Source organism: Physella acuta, unplaced genomic scaffold (genome assembly GCF_028476545.2).
Source record: "Physella acuta isolate Inbredline_101_S28 unplaced genomic scaffold, ASM2847654v3 ptg000061l, whole genome shotgun sequence".
Lineage (NCBI taxonomy): Eukaryota > Metazoa > Mollusca > Gastropoda > Physidae > Physella > Physella acuta.
In genome coordinates, this window is record NW_026731581.1 from 471,706 (window position 1) to 493,730 (window position 22,025).

At 43.1% G+C, this 22,025-nt stretch overlaps 1 protein-coding gene across 1 annotated transcript; it reads right to left on the minus strand.

Annotated features, from left to right (window-relative positions):
* Positions 1-127: 127 nt before the first annotated feature.
* Positions 128-21,127, minus strand: LOC131948961 (uncharacterized). The gene is made up of 11 exons (XM_059310701.1): positions 20,876-21,127; positions 19,487-19,644; positions 17,621-17,783; positions 17,001-17,089; positions 15,668-15,872; positions 15,150-15,313; positions 7,397-7,553; positions 3,648-3,818; positions 2,388-2,525; positions 719-806; positions 128-561 (listed from the first exon to the last, which is right to left on the minus strand). Exons 1-11 carry the CDS (start codon positions 21,105-21,107, stop codon positions 537-539), a joined length of 1,590 nt encoding a protein of 529 aa, XP_059166684.1. The 5' UTR covers positions 21,108-21,127; the 3' UTR covers positions 128-536.
* Between the last annotated feature and the right edge of the window lie 898 nt (positions 21,128-22,025).

Consider the following 22,025-nt stretch of genomic DNA (forward strand, 5'->3'; position numbering starts at 1 on the left):
GCAAAATTCATCGTAAAACGTAAACAGAAAAAAAAAACAGACACGTATAATGTGCACAGGATACAGATCTAGGTGCTAATTGACACAACATTAAGTATACAGTATTCAGGCCTGAGTGCTAAGTCACACACAATTTTATTTAATAGCGAACAAAGTAATTAAATATTTCATCAAAGGTTGCCCTCATTCAAGCATTAGGTCCAATTACATCTATCATAAATCTCTAGAAAACTGGACATCTGACCATCTAGGTCTCCTAGAAAACTGGACATCTGACCGTCTAGGTCTCCTAGATAACTGGACATCTGACCATCTAGGTCTCCTAGATAACTGGACATCTGACCATCTAGGTCTCCTAGATAACTGGACATCTGACCATCTAGGTCTCCTAGATAACTGGACATCTGACCATCTAGGTCTCCTAGATAACTGGACATCTGATCATCTAGGTCTCCTAGATAACTGGACATCTGACCATCTAGGTCTCCTAGATAACTGGACATCTGACCATCTATATCTCCTAGATAACTGGCAGTTTAGTGGACCGTTGAACACATGTACCTAAAAATAAACAATGTTGAATCCGCGATAACTTTATTCCGACAGTAAATGTTCTCTGATTATTATAAACTTTAGAATATAAAACACGACTTAGATAATTTGTAAGTATTGTATTTTAACTTGATATTTCACATTTTTTCTGAGCTGATCAACTTACCATAAGAAACATCCTACACACATTGTAATCATCGCCACTACCGGGAAAATAAAAGGAATAAGAACTGCAAATTTGTTGATCTTACCAGCTGTAGATGGACATTTGACAAGATAATCAAGGGTTGATGATAGACAGAAGACATGAGTTGACCACTGGCTAATGACACGAGTTGACCACAGCATAGAGACATGAGTTGACCACTGCCTAAAGACACGAGTTGACCACAGACTAAAGACACGAGTTGACTACTGGCTAAAGACACGAGTTGACCACAGACTAAAGACGCGTGTTGACCACAAACTAAAGACACGAGTTGACCACAGACTAAAGACACGAGTTGACCACTGGCTAATGACACGAGTTGACCACAGACTAAAGACACGAGTTGACCACAGACTAAAGACACGAGTTGACCACAGACTAAAGACACGAGTTGACCACAGACTAAAGACACGAGTTGACCACTGGCTAATGACACGAGTTGACCACAGACTAATGACACGAGTTGACCACAGACTAAAGACACGAGTTGACCACTGGCTAATGACACGAGTTGACCACTGGCTAATGACACGAGTTGACCACAGACTAAAGACGCGTGTTGACCACAAACTAAAGACACGAGTTGACCACAGACTAAAGACACGAGTTGACCACAGCATAAAGACATGAGTTGACCACTGGCTAATGACACGAGTTGACCACAGACTAAAGACACGAGTTGACCACTGGCTAAAGACACGAGTTGACCACAGACTAAAGACACGAGTTGACCACTGGCTAAAGACACGAGTTGACCACTGACTAAAGACACGAGTTGACCACAGACTAAAGACACGAGTTGACCACTGGCTAAAGACACGAATTGACCACAGACTAAAGACACGAGTTGACTACAGACTAAAGACACGAGTTGACCACTGGCTAAAGACACGAGTTGACCACAGGCTAAAGACACGAGTTGACCACTGGCTAAAGACACGAATTGACCACAGACTTAAGATACGAGTTGACCACAGACTAAAGACACGAGTTGACTACAGACTAAAGACACGAGTTGACTACAGACTAAAGACACGAGTTGACCACTGGCTAAAAACACGAGTTGACCACAGACTAAAGACACGAGTTGACCACTGGCTGAAGACACGAGTTGACCACTGGCTAAAGACACGAGTTGACCACTGGCTAAAGACACGAGTTGACCACTGGCTAAAGACACGAGTTGACCACAGACTAAACACACGAGTTGACCACAGACTAAAGACACGAGTTGACCACTGGCTAAAAACACGAGTTGACCACTGGCTAAAGACACGAGTTGACCACTGGCTAAAAACACGAGTTGACCACTGGCTAATGACACGAGTTGACCACAGACTAAAGACACGAGTTGACCACTGGCTAATGACACGAGTTGACCACAGACTAAAGACACGAGTTGACCACATACTAAAGACACGAGTTGACCACTGGCTAATGACACGAGTTGACCACAGTCTAAAGACACGAGTTGACCACTGGCTAATGACACGAGTTAACCACAGACTAAAGACACGAGTTGACCACTGGCTAAAGGCACGAGTTGACCACAGACTAAAGACACGAGTTGACCACAGACTAAAGACACGAGTTGACCACAGAGAACAGCCAATGTTTATTCACTTACCTCGAGTTAAAGCTGTCTGTGGGTCAGAAAACGGACTTTTGGTAAAATTAGTGACGGCTCTAATGTAGACCAGGTACAACGTGGCGTCGTCTAGGTCGAGGACGTTATAGTTGTTGTGGCTGGAACTAACTTGATACACTACAGACAAATTGGATGGAACCAACTTGATACACTACAGACACATTGGATGGAACCAACTTGATACACTACAGACACATTGGATGGAACCAACTTGATACACTACAGACACATTGGATGGAACCAACTTGATACACTACAGACACATAGGATGGAACCAACTTGATACACTACAGACAAATTGGATGGAACCAACTTGATACACTACAGACACATTGGATGGAACCAACTTGATACACTACAGACACATAGGATGGAACCAACTTGATACACTACAGACAAATTGGATGGAACCAACTTGATACACTACAGACACATTGGATGGAACCAATTTGATACACTACAGACACATTGGATGGAACCAACTTGATACACTACAGACACATTGGATGGAACCAACTTGATACACTACAGACACATTGGATGGAACCAACTTGATACACTACAGACACATTGGATGGAACCAACTTAATACACTACAGACACATTGGATGGAACCAACTTGATACACTACAGACACATTGGATGGAACCAACTTGATACACTACAGACACATTGGATGGAACCAACTTGATACCCTACAGACACATTGGATGGAACCAACTTGATACACTACAGACACATTGGATGGAACCAACTTGATACACTACAGACACATTGGATGGAACCAACTTGATACACTACAGACACATTGGATGGAACCAACTTGATACACTACAGACACATTGGATGGAACCAACTTAATACACTACAGACACATTGGATGGAACCAACTTGATACAGACACATTGGATGGAACCAACTTGATACACTACAGACACATTGGATGGAACCAACTTGATACACTACAGACACATTGGATGGAACCAACTTAATACACTACAGACACATTGGATGGAACCAACTTGATACAGACACATTGGATGGAGCCAACTTGATACACTACAGACACATTGGATGGAACCAACTTAATACACTACAGACACATTGGATGGAACCAACTTGATACACTACAGACACATTGGATGGAACCAACTTGATACAGACACATTGGATGGAACCAACTTGATACACTACAGACACATTGGATGGGACCAACTAGTGACGTCAAACGTGACTTACGTGTGCAGTTGGTGTCGGGGAAAATATCTTGCTGCAGACGACAGACGGAGATCTCGTAGTATCTGATGAAGACTTTTGTCTCCCTGCTGCACTGACTCGACTCCCAGATGACGGTTATAGAACCGTAGGACTGACCCGACACGACGCTCACTTTGGTGGGCTTTTCTGGAACTGAGGTCACGTCATATAGACAGTTTTAGGGTTTCCTGATAACTTTTCTAGAACTACGTTCACGTGATATAGACAGTTCTGAGATGTCCTAATCACTTTTCTGAACTTAAAAGATTACCGCTGAATGAATGAAATGACAACGATCATAAACTTCAATCAACTAGACCAGGGGTCGACAACCTTTTGAGACGGAAGAGCCAAATGATGCAATTTACAAAAATTTACCAGTGTTTAAAGAGCCACTAACATTTTCTTTCAATATTTAGGATTAGGTGTATATATATATATATATATATATATATATATATATATATATATATATATATATATGTTACGGTCAAAACCCGAAGTCGGCCAATGCTAGGATTGGCCGGCCAATCCGCGCATTGGCCAATATCGCCTCCCATAGGTCGGCCAAAGTCCAAAACTTTGCTTCATTTCGGCCTTTGGCCGGCCAATCCGCAGACTGGCCATTGTGGACCGGCCAAAGTCTGAAATAGCTCTTGATTTCGGCCTTTGGCCGGCCAGTCCGCGGACTGGCCATGGTGGACCGGCCAAAGTCTTAATTAGAAGATCATGAGCAGATTTTTTTTTTTTTTATGCCGGTAGGATCATGAAATTAAGTCTTTATTGATTATTAATTAAAGTAAATGACAGAAACATTCAAATTTTGTATTGTACTATAGTCTCAATCAATCAATATTATCATTTGTTACAACAAGTTGAACTTTTATGGCATTTAGAATTACATAGCAGCTTGTTATTTTTACACTTGCAGCGATTTGTTGTACACTTGGTTGTGCAATTGCAGCGAGTGTAGCCTTGGCCCCCAGTCAATGATTGTGAAGATGCGATGAAGATGCGATGGTTCGAAGTGATTTCTCCTCAGTGCCAACTGACGACAATAAGAGCAGTTTTTCGTGAAGAATTGAAAACTCACTTCTAGCATACAGTTGTTTTAGAACACCATGTTCGGTTCCTAATTTGTAGAAACCGCCCTCGACGCTCATGACAACTGCAATCACGCTTCGGGGATCACCGCGACCTCTGTCAACATCTGGAACACGGATGTGTACATTGTCACCCACTTCACCATCTTTAAATTTTGTATTTGACGTTTTAAGCATCTTAGCACCTTGAGTTTGCAAGCCAGTATGAGCTGCTGACCTGTGTTCCATGATGTCTTGTTTGTTGTGACACAATCTGCAGGTAATGTTCCCTCCGTACCCTTCGTCTGCTTCATTGGGTACTCCACAAATAGCATGGACATCTTTGCCACAGGATCCACAAGAATGAGCTGCACTACAATGTTTTTCACAAACTATACAGAATCTGTTGGCCACATTATTGTCACGCAACTGGTCTGGACGTTCCGCCACGGCAGTAGATGTGTGAGCTGAGGATGTAGTTGCATTTATGGCAACCTCCATTTCTTGTTCAATGTTCTCAAGATCTTCCTCAGTAGCTATTTTATTGAGAGCCTCTCTTAGTAGATTTGAATTGCTAAGTCCCACTTTTGCTTTGCATCCAAACAAGGCTTCGTATGGTGATTGTTGGATTCCTTGATGAAAAGAACGATTTTTCATAAATTTAATGAATTTGAGACTCTCAGCCCAATGAGCTGATTCATTTGTTTACATCCATGTCATCATCATGTTTTGAACATCTAGGAACGCGGAAAAGTCTTTTGAACGTTCCGTCTTGTTGCACGTGGTCGGTGACGCCGACTGTCTTTTGTTCTTTGATGATTGTCTCACCTCGTCATCATGGAGGAGGCTGTCACATACAGTTGTAGCCCATATATTAAACTAACATGGATTTACATTTTTTTTTTCTTTTGACAGCCATCTGCTATGTCTGTCTCCTGGTCTGACGGCCCATGTCGCCTTGCATATAGAATGCTATACAAACAAGAGCTAAACAATACGTTACTCACAATGAAACCGCACCCAGAATAATTAAAACGCGATTACAACTTAGTCTAGATACAACATTGGCCAGGACATCCCGGCCAATGCGCGCATTGGCCGGCCAATGTACAAAATACGCTGTCAAGTTTAAGTACTTCGGACTTTGGCCAGTACGTCCCGGCCAGTGCGCGCATTGGCCGGCCAATGTACGAAATACGATCTTAGTTCTAAGTTCTTCGGGCTTTGGCCAAGAGAGCCGGCCAATCCGCGCATTGGCCGGCCAATCCGGGGTTTGGCCGCACTTCGGGCTTTGACCGTAACATATATATATATATATATATATATATATATATATATATATATATATATATATATATATATATATATATATATATATATATATATATATATATAATTTAAATAAATAGATTTAAATATGAAATAATATTTATTCATATTTTTAAAAAATACACGTTTCGCACAAAACATATTATAGTATTTTAGCTAGCTCTTCTAGAATAATAAAATTAGTAATCATTCAATATAACCATAATCATTGAATTTTTACATTAGTTACCTTGCATGCCGTTTGAAAGTTTTTTAAAATCTGGCTCATAACTTCTTGTTTTAGGAAGTTTCGAGCACGCCGCTAGATTTTTATGAGTTAGTTGGCTTCTTACTTAACTTTCATTATATTCATGTAAGAGATCTCTTGTTAGCACAAATATGTTGACCTAAAGATCGTCAGCACTCCAGAATATCAACTTCTCCACGTTACTGTACCATTCTGCAAATCTATTCCATGCCTCAACTCGCGATATTTCTTTTAGAGCTGTCCAGTTGTGCAGCGTACATGTTTTACTGAACCTTCAACTATTTTTACATGCTCTTGAGTTCTGTGAATTTTCCGCTCCACAAATGAGTCGTTTTCAAATCCTTTGAAGCGAACCAGCATCAATTCCAAATAGCTCAAAATTAATATAATTTGTTTTTGTGTTGAGAGAGTCTACTATGAACGTCCGAGTACTTGAATTTGTTTTGAATTGCTCAAATCTCTCAGTGAATCCATCCTTCCTTTTGTTTGTTGTAATGCTGAAGCAATTCGTGCTAATAATGATTTTTTTTTTTAAATCAAGTAATTTACCGCTCTCCGTGTCTTCAACAAAAAAACGTAATTTTTTTCGAAACATCCACTTCTCAGGCAAGGCATAGGCTGAGTTTTCCATTCCTTGCAGTTTACATTTAGCTCGTTTAGTTTCTTTGTGATATCCACCATGAAGTTGAATGTTGCAATTCGGGATGATCAGTTTAATAGGAAGTACATTAAAAATATGGAGTACATAAATATTCTAATAGAATAGCGAGTGTTTATTGTTTATGTTTATGATTATATAATTCATTACCAAGTGTTGCAGAACTATATTTTTATGAGTTTTGAAAATAAAATAAAATAATTATTAATATTTGTGCGAGCCGAAAGTTGCCGATTCCAGAACTAGACAATAGACAGTGTTAAGTTGCTAAGTATAACGACAGTCACATTAGTATAAGTTACTAGAAATTAGAACGTGCTAATGCTAGATAAATCAAATGACAATTGCATTGGTACAAGATTCTAGACAAAAGACAACTTGCAAATGCTAGGTAAAACGACAAAAGCATTGGTACCAGTTTCAGGACGATAGACGCAGTTGGTCCACGTGATGCCATGTTTTCTGCCATCGATGTGCTCCAGTGCGTACCCAAACAGATTCTCTGACACGCTCAGGTCGGTTACATTCAGCAGACTGACTGTGGCGGGTATTTTAAAGATCAGCTGATCGTTCTGAGGTAAAGTGGAAATATATGAGCAGGTCAGACTAGTTATTCTAAAGGTTAGTGGGCCAGACTAGTTATTTTAAAGGTTGGTGGGCCAGACTAGTTATTCTAAAGGTTGGTGGGCCACACTAGTTATTTTAAAGGTTGGTGGGCCAGACGAGTTATTCTAAAGGTTGGTGGACCAGACTAGTTATTCTAAAGGTTGGTGGGCCAGACTAGTTATTCTAAAGGTTGGTGGGCCACACTAGTTATTCTAAAGGTTGGTGGGCCAGACTAGTTATTCTAAAGGTTGGTGGACCAGACTAGTTATTCTAAAGGTTGGTGGGCCAGACTAGTTATTCTAAAGGTTGGTGGGCCACACTAGTTATTCTAAAGGTTGGTGGGCCAGACTAGTTATTCTAAAGGTTGGTGGACCAGACTAGTTATTCTAAAGGTTGGTGGGCCAGACTAGTTATTCTAAAGGTTGGTTGACCAGACTAGTTATTCTAAAGGTTGGTGGGCCAGACTAGTTATTCTAAAGGTTGGTGGGCCACACTAGTTATTCTAAAGGTTGGTGGGCCAGACTAGTTATTCTAAAGGTTGGTGGGCCACACTAGTTATTCTAAAGGTTGGTGGGCCAGACTAGTTATTCTAAAGGTTGGTGGGCCAGACTAGTTATTCTAAAGGTTGGTGGGCCAGACTAGTTATTCTCGAGGTTGGTGGACCAGACTAGTTATTCTAAAGGTTGGTGGGCCAGACTAGTTATTCTAAAGGTTGGTGGGCCAGACTAGTTATTCTAAAGGTTGGTGGGCCACACTAGTTATTCTAAAGGTTGGTGGACCAGACTAGTTATTCTAAAGGTTGGTGAGTCAGAATAGTTATTCTAAAGGTTGGTGAGTCAGAGTAGTTATTCTAAAGGTTGGTGGGCCAGATTAGTTATTCTCGAGGTTGGTGGACCAGACTAGTTATTCTAAAGGTTGGTGGGCCAGACTAGTTATTCTAAAGGTTGGTGGGCCAGACTAGTTATTCTAAAGGTTGGTGGGCCAGATTAGTTATTCTAAAGGTTGGTGGGCTAGACTAGTTATTCTAAAGGTTGGTGGGCCAGATTAGTTATTCTAAAGGTTGGTGGGCCAGACTAGTTATTCTAAAGGTTGGTGGGCCAGACTAGTTATTCTAAAGGTTGGTGAGTCAGAGTAGTTATTCTAAAGGTTAGTGGGCCAGACTAGTTATTCTAAAGGTTGGTGAGTCAGAGTAGTTATTCTAAAGGTTGGTGGGCCAGACTAGTTATTCTAAAGGTTGGTGGGCCAGACTAGTTATTCTAAAGGTTGGTGGGACAGATATGCAGGTTGATAGTGGAGGCGGGTAGTGCAGGTGGATAGTGGAGGCGGGTAGTGCAGGTGGATAGTGGAGGCGGGTAGTGGAGGTTGATAGTGGAGGCGGATAGTGCATGTGGATAGTGCAGGTGGATAGTGGAGGTTGATAGTGGAGGTGGATAGTGCAGGTGGATAGTGCAGGTGGATAGTGGAGGTTGATAGTGGAGGCGGGTAGTGGAGGTTGATAGTGGAGGTGGGTAGTGCAGGTGGATAGTGCAGGTGGATAGTGCAGGTGGATAATGGAGGTTGATAGTGGAGGCGGGTAGTGCAGGTGGATAGTGCAGGTGGATAGTGCAGGTCGATAGTGGAGGTGGATAGTGGAGGTGGGTAGTGCAGCTGGATAGTGCAGATGAATAGTGGAGGTTGATAATGGAGGCGGGTAGTGCAGATGGATATGGCAGGTGGATTGTTGAGGTGAATAGTGGAGGTTGATAGTGGAGGCGGGTAGTGCAGGAGGATAGTAGAGGCGGGTAGTGGAGGTGGATAGTACAGTTGGATAGTGGAGGCGGGTAGTGGAGGTTGATAGTGGAGGCGGGTAGTGCAGGTGGATATGGCAGGTGGATTGTTGAGGTGAATAGTGGAGGTTGATAGTGGAGGCGGGTAGTGCAGGTTGATAGTGCAGGTGGATAGTGCAGGTGGATAGTGGAGGCGGGTAGTGCAGGTGGATAGTGGAGGCGGGTAGTGGAGGTTGATAGTGGAGGCGGATAGTGCATGTGGATAGTGCAGGTGAATAGTGGAGGTTGATAGTGGAGGCGGGTACTGCAGGTGGATAGTGGAGTCGGGTACTGCAGGTGGATAGTGGAGGCGGGTAGTGCAGGTAGATAGTGGAGGCGGGTAGTGGAGGTTGATAGTGGAGGCGGGTAGTGGAGGTTGATAGTGGAGGCGGGTAGTGGAGGTTGATAGTGGAGGCGGGTAGTGCAGGTGGATAGTGCAGGTGAATAGTGGAGGTTGATAGTGTAGGCGGGTAGTGGAGGTTGATAGTGGAGGCGGGTAGTGCAGGTGGATAGTGCAGGTGAATAGTGGAGGTTGATAGTGTAGGCGGGTAGTGGAGGTTGATAGTGGAGGCGGGTAGTGCAGGTGGATAGTGCAGATGAATAGTGGAGGTTGATAGTGTAGGCGGGTAGTGGAGGTTGATAGTGGAGGCGGGTAGTGCAGGTGGATAGTGCAGGTGAATAGTGGAGGTTGATAGTGGAGGCGGGTAGTGCAGGTGGATAGTGGAGGCGGCTTCTGCAGGTGGATAGTTGAGGCGGGTACTGCAGGTGGATAGTGGAGGCGGGTAGTGCAGGTGGACAGTGCAGGTGGATAGCGCAGGTGGATAGTGAAGGTTGATAGTGGGGGCGGGTAGTGCAGGTGGATAGTGGAGGTTGATAGTGGAGGTTGATAGTGGAGGCGGGTAGTGCAGGTGGATAGTGGAGGTTGATAGTGGAGGTTGATAGTGGAGGCGGGTAGTGCAGGTGGATAGTGCAGGTGAATAGTGGAGGTTGATAGTGGAGGCGGGTAGTGGAGGTTGATAGTGGAGGCGGGTAGTGCAGGTGGATAGTGCAGGTGGATAGTGGAGGTTGATAGTGGAGGCGGGTAGTGCAGGTGGATAGTGGAGGCGGGTAGTGGAGGTTGATAGTGGAGGTGGGTAGTGCAGGTGGATAGTGCAGGTGGATAGTGCAGGTGGATAATGGAGGTTGATAGTGGAGGCGGGTAGTGGAGGTTGATAGTGGAGGCGGGTAGTGCAGGTGGATAGTGCAGGTGAATAGTGGAGGTTGATAGTGTAGGCGGGTAGTGGAGGTTGATAGTGGAGGCGGGTAGTGCAGGTGGATAGTGGAGGCGGGTAGTGGAGGTTGATAGTGGAGGTGGATAGTGCAGGTGGATAGTGCAGGTGGATAGTGGAGGCGGGTAGTGCAGGTGGATAGTGGAGGCGGGTAGTGGAGGTTGATAGTGGAGGCGGATAGTGCATGTGGATAGTGCAGGTGAATAGTGGAGGTTGATAGTGGAGGCGGGTAGTGCAGGTGGATAGTGGAGTCGGGTACTGCAGGTGGATAGTGGAGGCGGGTAGTGCAGGTGAATAGTGGAGGTCGATAGTGGAGGCGGGTAGTGGAGGTTGATAGTGGAGGCGGGTAGTGCAGGTGAATAGTGGAGGTCGATAGTGGAGGCGGGTAGTGGAGGTTGATAGTGGAGGTTGATAGTGGAGGCGGGTAGTGCAGGTGGATAGTGCAGGTGAATAGTGGAGGTTGATAGTGGAGGCGGGTAGTGGAGGTTGATAGTGGAGGCGGGTAGTGCAGGTGGATAGTGCAGGTGGATAGTGGAGGTTGATAGTGGAGGCGGGTAGTGCAGGTGGATAGTGGAGGCGGGTAGTGGAGGTTGATAGTGGAGGTGGGTAGTGCAGGTGGATAGTGCAGGTGGATAGTGCAGGTGGATAATGGAGGTTGATAGTGGAGGCGGGTAGTGCAGGTGCATAGTGCAGGTGGATAGTGCAGGTCGATAGTGGAGGTTGATAGTGGAGGCGGGTAGTGCAGGTGGATATGGCAGGTGGATTGCAAAGGTGAATAGTGGAGGTTGATAGTGGAGGCGGGTAGTGGAGGTTGATAGTGGAGGCGGGTAGTGCAGCTGGATAGTGCAGATGAATAGTGGAGGTTGATAGTGGAGGCGGGTAGTGGAGGTTGATAGTGGAGGCGGGTAGTGCAGGTGGATAGTGCAGATGAATAGTGGAGGTTGATAGTGGAGGCGGGTAGTGCAGGTGGATATGGCAGGTGGATTGTAAAGGTGAATAGTGGAGGTTGATAGTGGAGGCGGGTAGTGCAGGAGGATAGTAGAGGCGGGTAGTGGAGGTTGATAGTGGAGGCGAAGAGTGCAGGTGGATAGTGGAGGCGGGTAGTGCAGGTTGATAGTGTAGGCGGGTAGTGGAGGTTGATAGTGGAGGTGGATAGTGCAGGTGGATAGTGCAGGTGGATAGTGGAGGTTGATAGTGGAGGCGGGTAGTGCAGGTGGATAGTGCAGGTGGATAGTGCAGGTGGATAGTGGAGGTTGATAGTGGAGGCGGGTAGTGCAGGTGGATAGTGGAGGCGGGTAGTGGAGGTTGATAGTGGAGGTGGATAGTGCAGGTGGATAGTGCAGGTGGATAGTGGAGGCGGGTAGTGCAGGTGGATAGTGGAGGCGGGTAGTGGAGGTTGATAGTGGAGGCGGATAGTGCATGTGGATAGTGCAGGTGAATAGTGGAGGTTGATAGTGGAGGCGGGTAGTGCAGGTGGATAGTGGAGTCGGGTACTGCAGGTGGATAGTGGAGGCGGGTAGTGCAGGTGAATAGTGGAGGTCGATAGTGGAGGCGGGTAGTGGAGGTTGATAGTGGAGGCGGGTAGTGCAGGTGAATAGTGGAGGTCGATAGTGGAGGCGGGTAGTGGAGGTTGATAGTGGAGGCGGGTAGTGGAGGTTGATAGTGGAGGCGGGTAGTGCAGGTGAATAGTGGAGGTCGATAGTGGAGGCGGGTAGTGGAGGTTGATAGTGGAGGCGGGTAGTGCAGGTGAATAGTGGAGGTCGATAGTGGAGGCGGGTAGTGGAGGTTGATAGTGGAGGCGGGTAGTGCAGGTGGATAGTGGAGGCGGGTACTGCAGGTGGACAGTGCAGGTGGATAGCGCAGGTGGATAGTGCAGGTGGATAGTGGAGGTTGATAGTGGGGGTGGGTAGTGCAGGTGGATAGTGGAGGTTGATAGTGGAGGTTGATAGTGGAGGCGGGTAGTGCAGGTGGATAGTGCAGGTGAATAGTGGAGGTTGATAGTGGAGGCGGGTAGTGGAGGTTGATAGTGGAGGCGGGTAGTGCAGGTGGATAGTGCAGGTGAATAGTGGAGGTTGATAGTGGAGGCGGGTAGTGGAGGTTGATAGTGGAGGCGGGTAGTGCAGGTGAATAGTGGAGGTTGATAGTGGAGGCGGGTAGTGCAGGAGGATAGTAGAGGCGGGTAGTGGAGGTTGATAGTGGAGGCGGGTAGTGCAGGTGGATAGTGCAGGTGGATAGTGCAGGTGGATAGTGGAGGCGGGTAGTGCAGGTGGATAGTGGAGGCGGGTAGTGGAGGTTGATAGTGGAGGCGGATAGTGCATGTGGATAGTGCAGGTGAATAGTGGAGGTTGATAGTGGAGGCGGGTAGTGCAGGTGGATAGTGGAGTCGGGTACTGCAGGTGGATAGTGGAGGCGGGTAGTGGAGGTGGATAGTGGAGTCGGGTACTGCAGGTGGATAGTGGAGGCGGGTAGTGGAGGTTGATAGTGGAGGCGGGTAGTGCAGGTGAATAGTGGAGGTTGATAGTGGAGGCGGGTAGTGGAGGTTGATAGTGGAGGCGGGTAGTGCAGATGGATAGTGCAGGTGAATAGTGGAGGTTGATAGTGGAGGCGGGTAGTGGAGGTTGATACTGGAGGTGGGTAGTGCAGGTGAATAGTGGAGGTTGATAGTGGAGGCGGGTAGTGGAGGTTGATAGTGGAGGCGGGTAGTGCAGGTGGATAGTGCAGGTGAATAGTGGAGGTTGATAGTGGAGGCGGGTAGTGGAGGTTGATAGTGGAGGCGGGTAGTGCAGGTGAATAGTGGAGGTTGATAGTGGAGGCGGGTAGTGGAGGTTGATAGTGGAGGCGGGTAGTGCAGATGGATAGTGCAGGTGAATAGTGGAGGTTGATAGTGGAGGCGGGTAGTGGAGGTTGATAGTGGAGGCGGGTAGTGCAGGTGGATAGTGCAGGTGAATAGTGGAGGTTGATAGTGGGAGGCGGGTAGTGCAGGCGGAGAAATGTGTGAAATCTCTATACTACTAAAACTCAAGTTTGTTTACATGTTTGAATATTTATTTGCTTTTTTGTTTGTCTTATTGGCTACCGGAGAGAATCTGCTCTATATGTAGAGCTGTAAAATACTATGTAGGTAGAGAACAACTTTTGTTTTCAGACAAACTGTTAATTTATTGATTAGATTCACCACATTAATTTTAAAAGTTTCAAACAGTGGCATTACTTTGACTGAATAGTGACGTCACATGATTTGTTTACTTTTTACATCAACAATGGCGGCTTCTATCGAAGAAGATTGTGTTCCCATTCCAATGTTTAACGCGTTCTAAAGCTAATTTTCTGTCGGCTATAAATTTAACAATACGTCTGTTTGCTAAATATATTACGTTCCAACACTTATATCAATTATCAACTGTCTTTTTCATTTAGTTTTACAATAAATTTCTCTAAATCTACAGATCAGCTGGCGAAGGAAGAAAAAGTTTTCAATCTAAATCTAGATCTAGATCTAGATCTAGTCTAGATCTAGACTCAACGTAGACTCTAGATCTAATTTCTACATCTAAATCCAGATTTAACGTAAATTCTACATCTAGAATCTAGAACTAGAATCATAATATACTAAACTATTTCAGGCCTTAATTATTTTATATAAATCTTTGTTTGTTTAGCTATGCAATTTGCTAATTTAAGATACAATTTAATTTGAAATAATTCTAGATCTAGATCTAATTCTAGGGCTGCTTCGCGTAGATTCTTACGCCGCTTAGAAGTAAAATATATAAGTTATTAACTTCTCATGAGTACGAACTTAGATAGCTAAGAGGTTAGCACATTATGTTACCATGCGGGTGGCATGGGTTCTTGACATGTCAGCGTATTTTTTTTTTTTGTTTTTTTGTTTTTTATTTTTTTGTTTTTAGTTGTGAATGATAATGTTGCTTTTGCCGATTGGAACTTAGCGGGATACAGGGAAGGTGAAGTAGAGTTCACCTCTTTCTTTGTCCTCAGTATATAACGTGCATAGTATGGTCAGAGCCATGCTCAGCCGGAATCTTTTTTTTTTTAAAGATAAAACATGTTGTCTGAGACTTGGCGGAACACTGGGCAGGTGAAGTAGTGTTGGGTAGGTGTAAAGTTCAGCTGTAACGACAGCATATGAAGAGATAGTGTGGTCAGACCCACGCTCAGCCAAAATCTGTGTTTTCACAGACAAAAACATGTCTGAGTTGGGAGGACACTGGGCAGGTGAAGTAGAGTTGCCCTGTTTTTGTGACCTCAGCATATGAAAAGATTATGCTCAGACGAAGTCAGTGTTTTTAAAAGACAAAAATGTCTGAGGTGTGACGCCTTTTGGAATGTGGGGTCTGGTTATTTTGTGATGATTAGTGACATACGCGATGTCATTTATGGATGATCCCCGAAACCCACAGTTATCTAACTAGATAACGGGTAGTCTAGTATTATTTAAAAATGATTAAAATAAGATTATATCACTTACAGAACATGTTTTAGGTAAATAAAACTCTTGACATATATAGATGACAATCGTTACACTGCTAAGGTAGGTCCCATCCCACATGACTAGGATATTCTTTGTGTTTATTGAAACTTTCGGATCGAAGTCTTCTTCCACTCTGAAATCTATTTCTCTTGTCTCTAATTCTATCAATAGAAAGATATAATTACATCATTTTTTTTTCTTTGGTAAGCTTTTACAAGGATATATACCTTACGGCACCACATTAAAACTTCTGTATGGTCAACATACACACACACACACGCACTCACTCACACACACATACACACACACACATATGTGTGTATATATATATATATATATATATATATATATATATATATATATATATATATATATATATATATGTAGCCAATATGACAGTTGTGTATAGTCAATATGTAAGATGTGTCCAGTCAAGTATTCAACGTATTATCTGAGACGTAAAATAAAGTCCAGCGTCCTGATTGGTCGACTATAGAAAATACATGACAACGTACCATTTTTCTCTTCCGGTATGAGTATATTAGATGGTGTTAGAGACTCGCCCAGGTTGGTTAGTGAGTAGATTTCGATGGTGTGTTGCATGAGGCAGTTGGCATTCCTCTGGAAATATCTCAACTCAGGACTCAAGAAGGTGGTTGTGTGACCCCAAGAAACTTTGAAGCCTAACAACTCCACACCCTCGCCATAAGAGGGGGGCGTCTGGTAGTAGACACATCAGACAAAGATGGAGGGAAATGTTCATTTTAACTTTGTTTCAACAATTAAACTCATTTTAATAACACATTTTAAATTCAATGACAGAACTAAATTATACAAACTTGCTTTCTTTAATAAGAGAGTTTTTATTGAATGTTACGAATGAAAATATTTAAACTTGCCAATAGAACTTGCCAGTACACCGTGAGAACAACGTACTTGCCAGTACACCGTAACAACAACTTACTTGCCAGTAAACCGTAAAACCAACTTACTTGCCAGTACACCGTAAGAACAACTTACTTGCCAGTACACCATGAAACCAATTTGCCAGTACACCGTAAGAACAACTTGCCAGTACACCGTAAGAACAACTTACTTGCCAGTACACCGTAAGAACAACTTACTTGCCAGTACACCGTAAGAACAACTTACTTCCCAGTACACCGTAAGCACAACTTACTTGCCAGTACACCCTAAGAACAACTTACTTGCCAGTACACCGTAACAACAACTTGCCAGTACACCGTAAGAACAACTTCCTTGCCAGTACACCGTAAGAACAACTTACTTGCCAGTACACCGTAAGAACAACTTACTTGCCAGTACACCGTAAAACCAACTTGCCAGTACACCGTAAGAACAACTTACTTGCCAGTACACCATAAGAACAACTTGCCAGTACACCGTAAGAACAACTTACTTGCCAGTACACCGTAAGAACAACTTGCTTGCCAGTACACCATAAAACCAACTTGCCAGTACACCGTCAGAACAACTTGCCAGTACACCGTAAGAACAACTTGCCAGTACACCGTAAGAACAACTTACTTGCAAGTACACCGTAAGAACAACTTACTTGCCAGTACACCGTAAGAACAACTTACTTGCCAGTACACCGTAAGAACAACTTGCCAGTACACCGTAAGAACAACTTACTTGCCAGTACACCGTAAGAACAACTTACTTGCTAGTACACCGTAAGCACAACTTACTTGCCAGTACACCCTAAGAACAACTTACTTGCCAGTACACCGTAAGAACAACTAACTTGTCAGTACACCGTAAGAACAACCTACTTGCCAGTACACCGTAAGAACAACTTGCCAGTACACCGTAAGAACAACTTACTTGCCAGTACACCGTCACGTCCCTGCTATTTGCGTCACACAGCTCAGTGTGGTAGCTAGTTTCATCCAGTGGTGGACCGCTTGTTGGAACTGTGAATTGGGGGGGGGGGGGGGGAATAATACCCTGGTTAAAGTTTGACAGTTCAAAATGAGGTTTAATGGTACACTCACTACTATTTTGGGTCGTGATATTAACTTTAACCTAGCTATACTCACTACTATTTTGTGTTGTGATATTTACAGTAGCATAGCTATACTCACTACTATTTTGTGTTGTCATATCAACAGTAACATAGCTATACTCACTACTATTTTGTGTTGTGATATCAACAGTAACCTAGCTATACTCACTACTATTTTGGGCTGTGATATTAACTTTAACCAAGCTATACTCACTACTATTTTGTGTTGTGATATTTACAGTAGCATAGCTATACTCACTACTATTTTGTGTTGTCATATCAACAGTAACATAACAAAACTCACTACTATTTTGGGCTGTGTTATCAACAGTAACATAACAAAACTCACTACTATTTTAGGTCGTGATATCAACAGTAACCTAGCTATACTCACTACTTTTTTGTGTTGTCATATCAACAGTAACCTAGCTATACTCACTACTATTTTGTGTTGTGAAATCAACTGTCGCCCAATCACTCCACGTGCTGAGGGTGTCACCAGACAAGCGCAGGTAAACTTTGTACTCACGGTACGGCTTGACCAGACACACCTGTACCTTCTCGCCAGACTTGGGGTAAGGTTTAGCTTTAACCATAGCATTCTGTCGGTCATAATTAAGGTAGGTTTAGCTTTAACCATAGCATTCTGTCGGTCATAATTAAGGTAGGTTTAGCTTTAACCGTAGCATTCCGTCGGTCATAATTAAGGTAGGTTTAGCTTTAACCGTAGCATTCCGTCGGTCATAATTAAGGTAGGTTTAGCTTTAACTATAGCATTCTGTCGGTCATAATTAAGCTAGGTTTAGCTTTAACCGTAGCATTCCGTCGGTCATAATTAAGGTAGGTTTAGCTTTAACCGTAGCATTCCGTCGGTCATAATTAAGGTAGGTTTAGCTTTAACCACAGCATTCTGTCGGTCATAGTTAAGGTAGGTTTAGCTTTAACCATAGCATTCTGTCGGTCGTAATTAAGGTAGGTTTAGCTTTAACCATAGCATTCTGTCGGTCGTAATTAAGGTAGGTTTAGCTTTAACCATAGCATTCTGTCGGTCACAATTAAGGTAGGTTTAGCTTTAACCGTAGCATTCTGTCGGTCACAATTAAGGTAGGTTTAGCTTTAACCATAGCATTCTGTCGGTCGTAATTAAGGTAGGTTTAGCTTTAACTATAGCATTCTGTCGGTCGTAATTAAGGTAGGTTTAGCTTTAACCGTAGCATTCTGTCGGTCATAATTAAGGTAGGTTTAGCTTTAACCGTAGCATTCCGTCGGTCATAATTAAGGTAGGTTTAGCTTTAACCGTAGCATTCCGTCGGTCATAACTAAGGTAGGTTTAGCTTTAACCACAGCATTCTGTCGGTCATAATTAAGGTAGGTTTAGCTTTAACCACAGCATTCTGTCGGTCATAATTAAGGTAGGTTTAGCTTTAACCGTAGCATTCCGTCGGTCATAATTAAGGTAGGTTTAGCTTTAACCGTAGCATTCCGTCGGTCATAATTAAGGTAGGTTTAGCTTTAACCATAGCATTCTTTCTGTTATAATTATGGTAGGTTTAGCTATATAATGCTTGTCGCGTGTCTAATTTTGGCATTATTTTCCCAGGAAGTCAGTAGGAAAAACTTGTAGGGAAAACTTGTAGGAAGAACTTGTAGGAAAAACTTGTAGGAAAAACTTGTAGGAAAAACTTGTAGGAAAAAATTGTAGGAAAAAGTTGTAAGAAAAACTTATAGGAAAAACTTGTAGGAAAAACTTGTAGGAAAAACTTGTAGGAAAAACTTGTAGGAAAAACTTGTAGGAAAAACTTGTAGGAAAAACTTGTAGGGAAAACTTGTAGGAAAAACTTGTAGGAAAAAATTGTAGGAAAAACTTGTAGGAAAAAATTGTAGGAAAAACTTGTAGGGAAAACTTGTAGGAAAAACTTGTAGGGAAAACTTGTAGGAAAAAATTGTAGGAAAAACTTGTAGGAAAAACTTGTAGGGAAAACTTGTAGGAAAAACTTGTAGGAAAAACTTGTAGGAAAAAATTGTAGGAAAACTTGTAGGAAAAACTTGTAGGAAAAAATTGTAGGAAAAACTTGTAGGAAAAAATTGTAGGAAAAACTTGTAGGGAAAACTTGTAGGAAAAACTTGTAGGAAAAACTTGTAGGAAAAAATTGTAGGAAAACTTGGAGGAAAAACTTGTAGGAAAAACTTGTAGGAAAAACTTGTAGGAAAACTTGGAGGAAAAACTTGTAGCTTCCTTAACGACCACATCATTTTGACTTTAACAACCACAAGAAGTAAAATGGTTTCAACGTTTCAAACTTACGCTCACGACCTTTGACCCATTGCCATCTCTGACATCCACTTGATATTTTTTCTCACACATGGAGCAGTTGCTGAAAACCTGAGGTTCGCTCCACGACACGTTGATGCAACCCGCATTAACCCGCACTGCCGTTACATTCTCTGGCGGTCCGGGTTTAGCTGCAATGGTCAAAACATGTAGCCTCACATGTAGCCTCACATGTAGCCTCACATGTAGCCTGACATGTAGCCTTACATGTAGCCTCACATGTAGCCTCAAATGTAGCCTCACATGTAGCCTCACATGTAGCCTGACATGTAGCCTGACATGTAGCCTGACATGTAGCCTCACATGTAGCCTCACATGTAGCCTCACATGTAGCCTGACATGTAGCCTGACATGTAGCCTCACATGTAGCCTCACATGTAGCCTCACATGTAGCCTCACATGTAGCCTGACATGTAGCCTCACATGTAGCCTCACATGTAGCCTTACATGTAAACTATAAATGTAGCCTTGCATGTAGCCTCACATGTAGCCTCACATGTAGCCTCACATGTAGCCTCACATGTAGCCTCACATCCTCACATGTAGCCTCACATGTAGCCTGACATGTAGCCTGACATGTAGCCTCACATAAAGCCTTACATGTAGCCTCGCATGTAGACTGACATGTAGCCTGACATGTAGCCTGACATGTAGCCACACATGTAGCCTCACATGTAGCCTCACATGTAGCCTCACATGTAGCCTCACATGTAGTCTCACATCCTCACATGTAGCCTTACATGTAGCCTCACATGTAGCCTCACATGTAGCCTGACATGTAGCCTTACATGTAGCCTCACATGTAACTATACATGTAGCCTCGCATGTAGCCTTACATCCTAACATGTTGCCTCACATGTAGCCTTACATGTAGCCTCACATGTAGCCTTACATGTAGCCTTACACTTTGGGAATATTTGAGCTCTTCATCCCGTGAGAACAAATAGCTTTATTATGTTATAAAGCCTGCACAAATATGTCCCGCTTTATTCTATAATAATACCAGATTACACAAAGAGATATTAAGGCTACAAGTCGAATATAAAACCACATTTTATAGCTTTTATTAAGCTCAACGATGCTTTCACTAGGTTCGACAAATACACAATCATACATCAATGCTTTCATTAAGATCTACAAAAACACCCAAACAGTAATATTGTCCCACCAATACAAAGTGAGCTCCTTGCTTGTAGGCCTATATCAATTAGACCTTCTCTGTGTTTACAAGTAAACTTATACACATTTGAACAAAGCATAGAACAATTTAGGAGTTAATATATAACTAGAGCATATGTACTTGAATCAGCATAGAGCAAGTTCCTATTTGAACCCGCATTAACCAATCAACGAGTTCCTTACTTTTCTCCCTGACCTTCATCTGGTAAAACATGGTGGCATTCAAGTTGACCATGTCTAAGACCATCGACTCCTTTGGTCGGTTCATCCAGGCTGTATGGAAAACTGTAATCCTAAAACTAATCCACACATGTCCGGCGTAATCCTCTGGTCCGATGACACAGGTGGTTTTGTTTTGTTGTGTGCACGGATAGAATGGTGACATTGTGGTGGCATTCAAACAGTTGGGTGACATGGTGGTGACATTCAAACAGTTGGGTGACATGGTGGTGATATTCAAACAGTTGGGTGACATTGTGGTGACATTGAAACAGTTGTGTGACCTAGTGGTGACATTCAAACAGTTTGGTGACCTAATGGTTACATTCAAACTGTTTGGTGACCTAATGGTGACATTCAAACAGTTTGGTGATCTGGTGGTGACATTCAAACAGTTTGGTGACCTAATGGTGACATTAAAACAGTTTGGTGACCTAGTGTTGACATTCAAACAGTTTGGTGACCTAATGGTGACATTAAAACAGTTTGGTGACCTAATGGTGACATTCAAACAGTTTTATGACATGGTAGTCACATTCAAACAGTTTGGTGACCTAGTGGTGACATTCAAACAGTTTGGTGATCTGGTGGTGACATTCAAACAGTTTGGTGACCTAATGGTGACATTAAAACAGTTTAGTGACCTAGTGGTGACATTCAAACAGTTTGATGACCTAGTGGTGACATTCAAACAGTTTGGTGACCTAGTGGTGATATTAAAACAGTTTGGTGACCTAATGGTGACATTCAAACAGTTTTATGACATGGTAGTCACATTCAAACAGTTTGGTGACCTAGTGGTGACATTCAAACAGTTTGGTGATCTGGTGGTGACATTTAAACAGTTTGGTGACCTAATGGTGACATTAAAACAGTTTAGTGACCTAGTGGTGACATTCAAACAGTTTGATGACCTAGTGGTGACATTCAAACAGTTTGGTGACCTAGTGGTGATATTAAAACAGTTTGGTGACCTAATGGTGACATTCAAACAGTTTTATGACATGGTAGTCACATTCAAACAGTTTGGTGACCTAATGGTGACATAAAAACAGTTTGGTGACCTAGTGGTGACATTCAAACAGTTAGGTGACATGGTGGTGACATTCAAACA

What these genes read in the sequence shown, in the direction of transcription:
- LOC131948961 (XM_059310701.1), bottom strand. Translation starts at nt 21,107, where the DNA reads ATGTCACCCAACTGTTTGAATGCCACCACAATGTCACCATTCTATCCG. An exon ending in GATGAAGGTCAGGGAGAAAA is followed by an intron (nt 19,645 to 20,875) that starts GTAAGGAACTCG and finishes TGACCATTGCAG; the next exon opens with CTAAACCCGGACCGCCAGAG. An exon ending in ATGGGTCAAAGGTCGTGAGC is followed by an intron (nt 17,784 to 19,486) that starts GTAAGTTTGAAA and finishes TATGACCGACAG; the next exon opens with AATGCTATGGTTAAAGCTAA.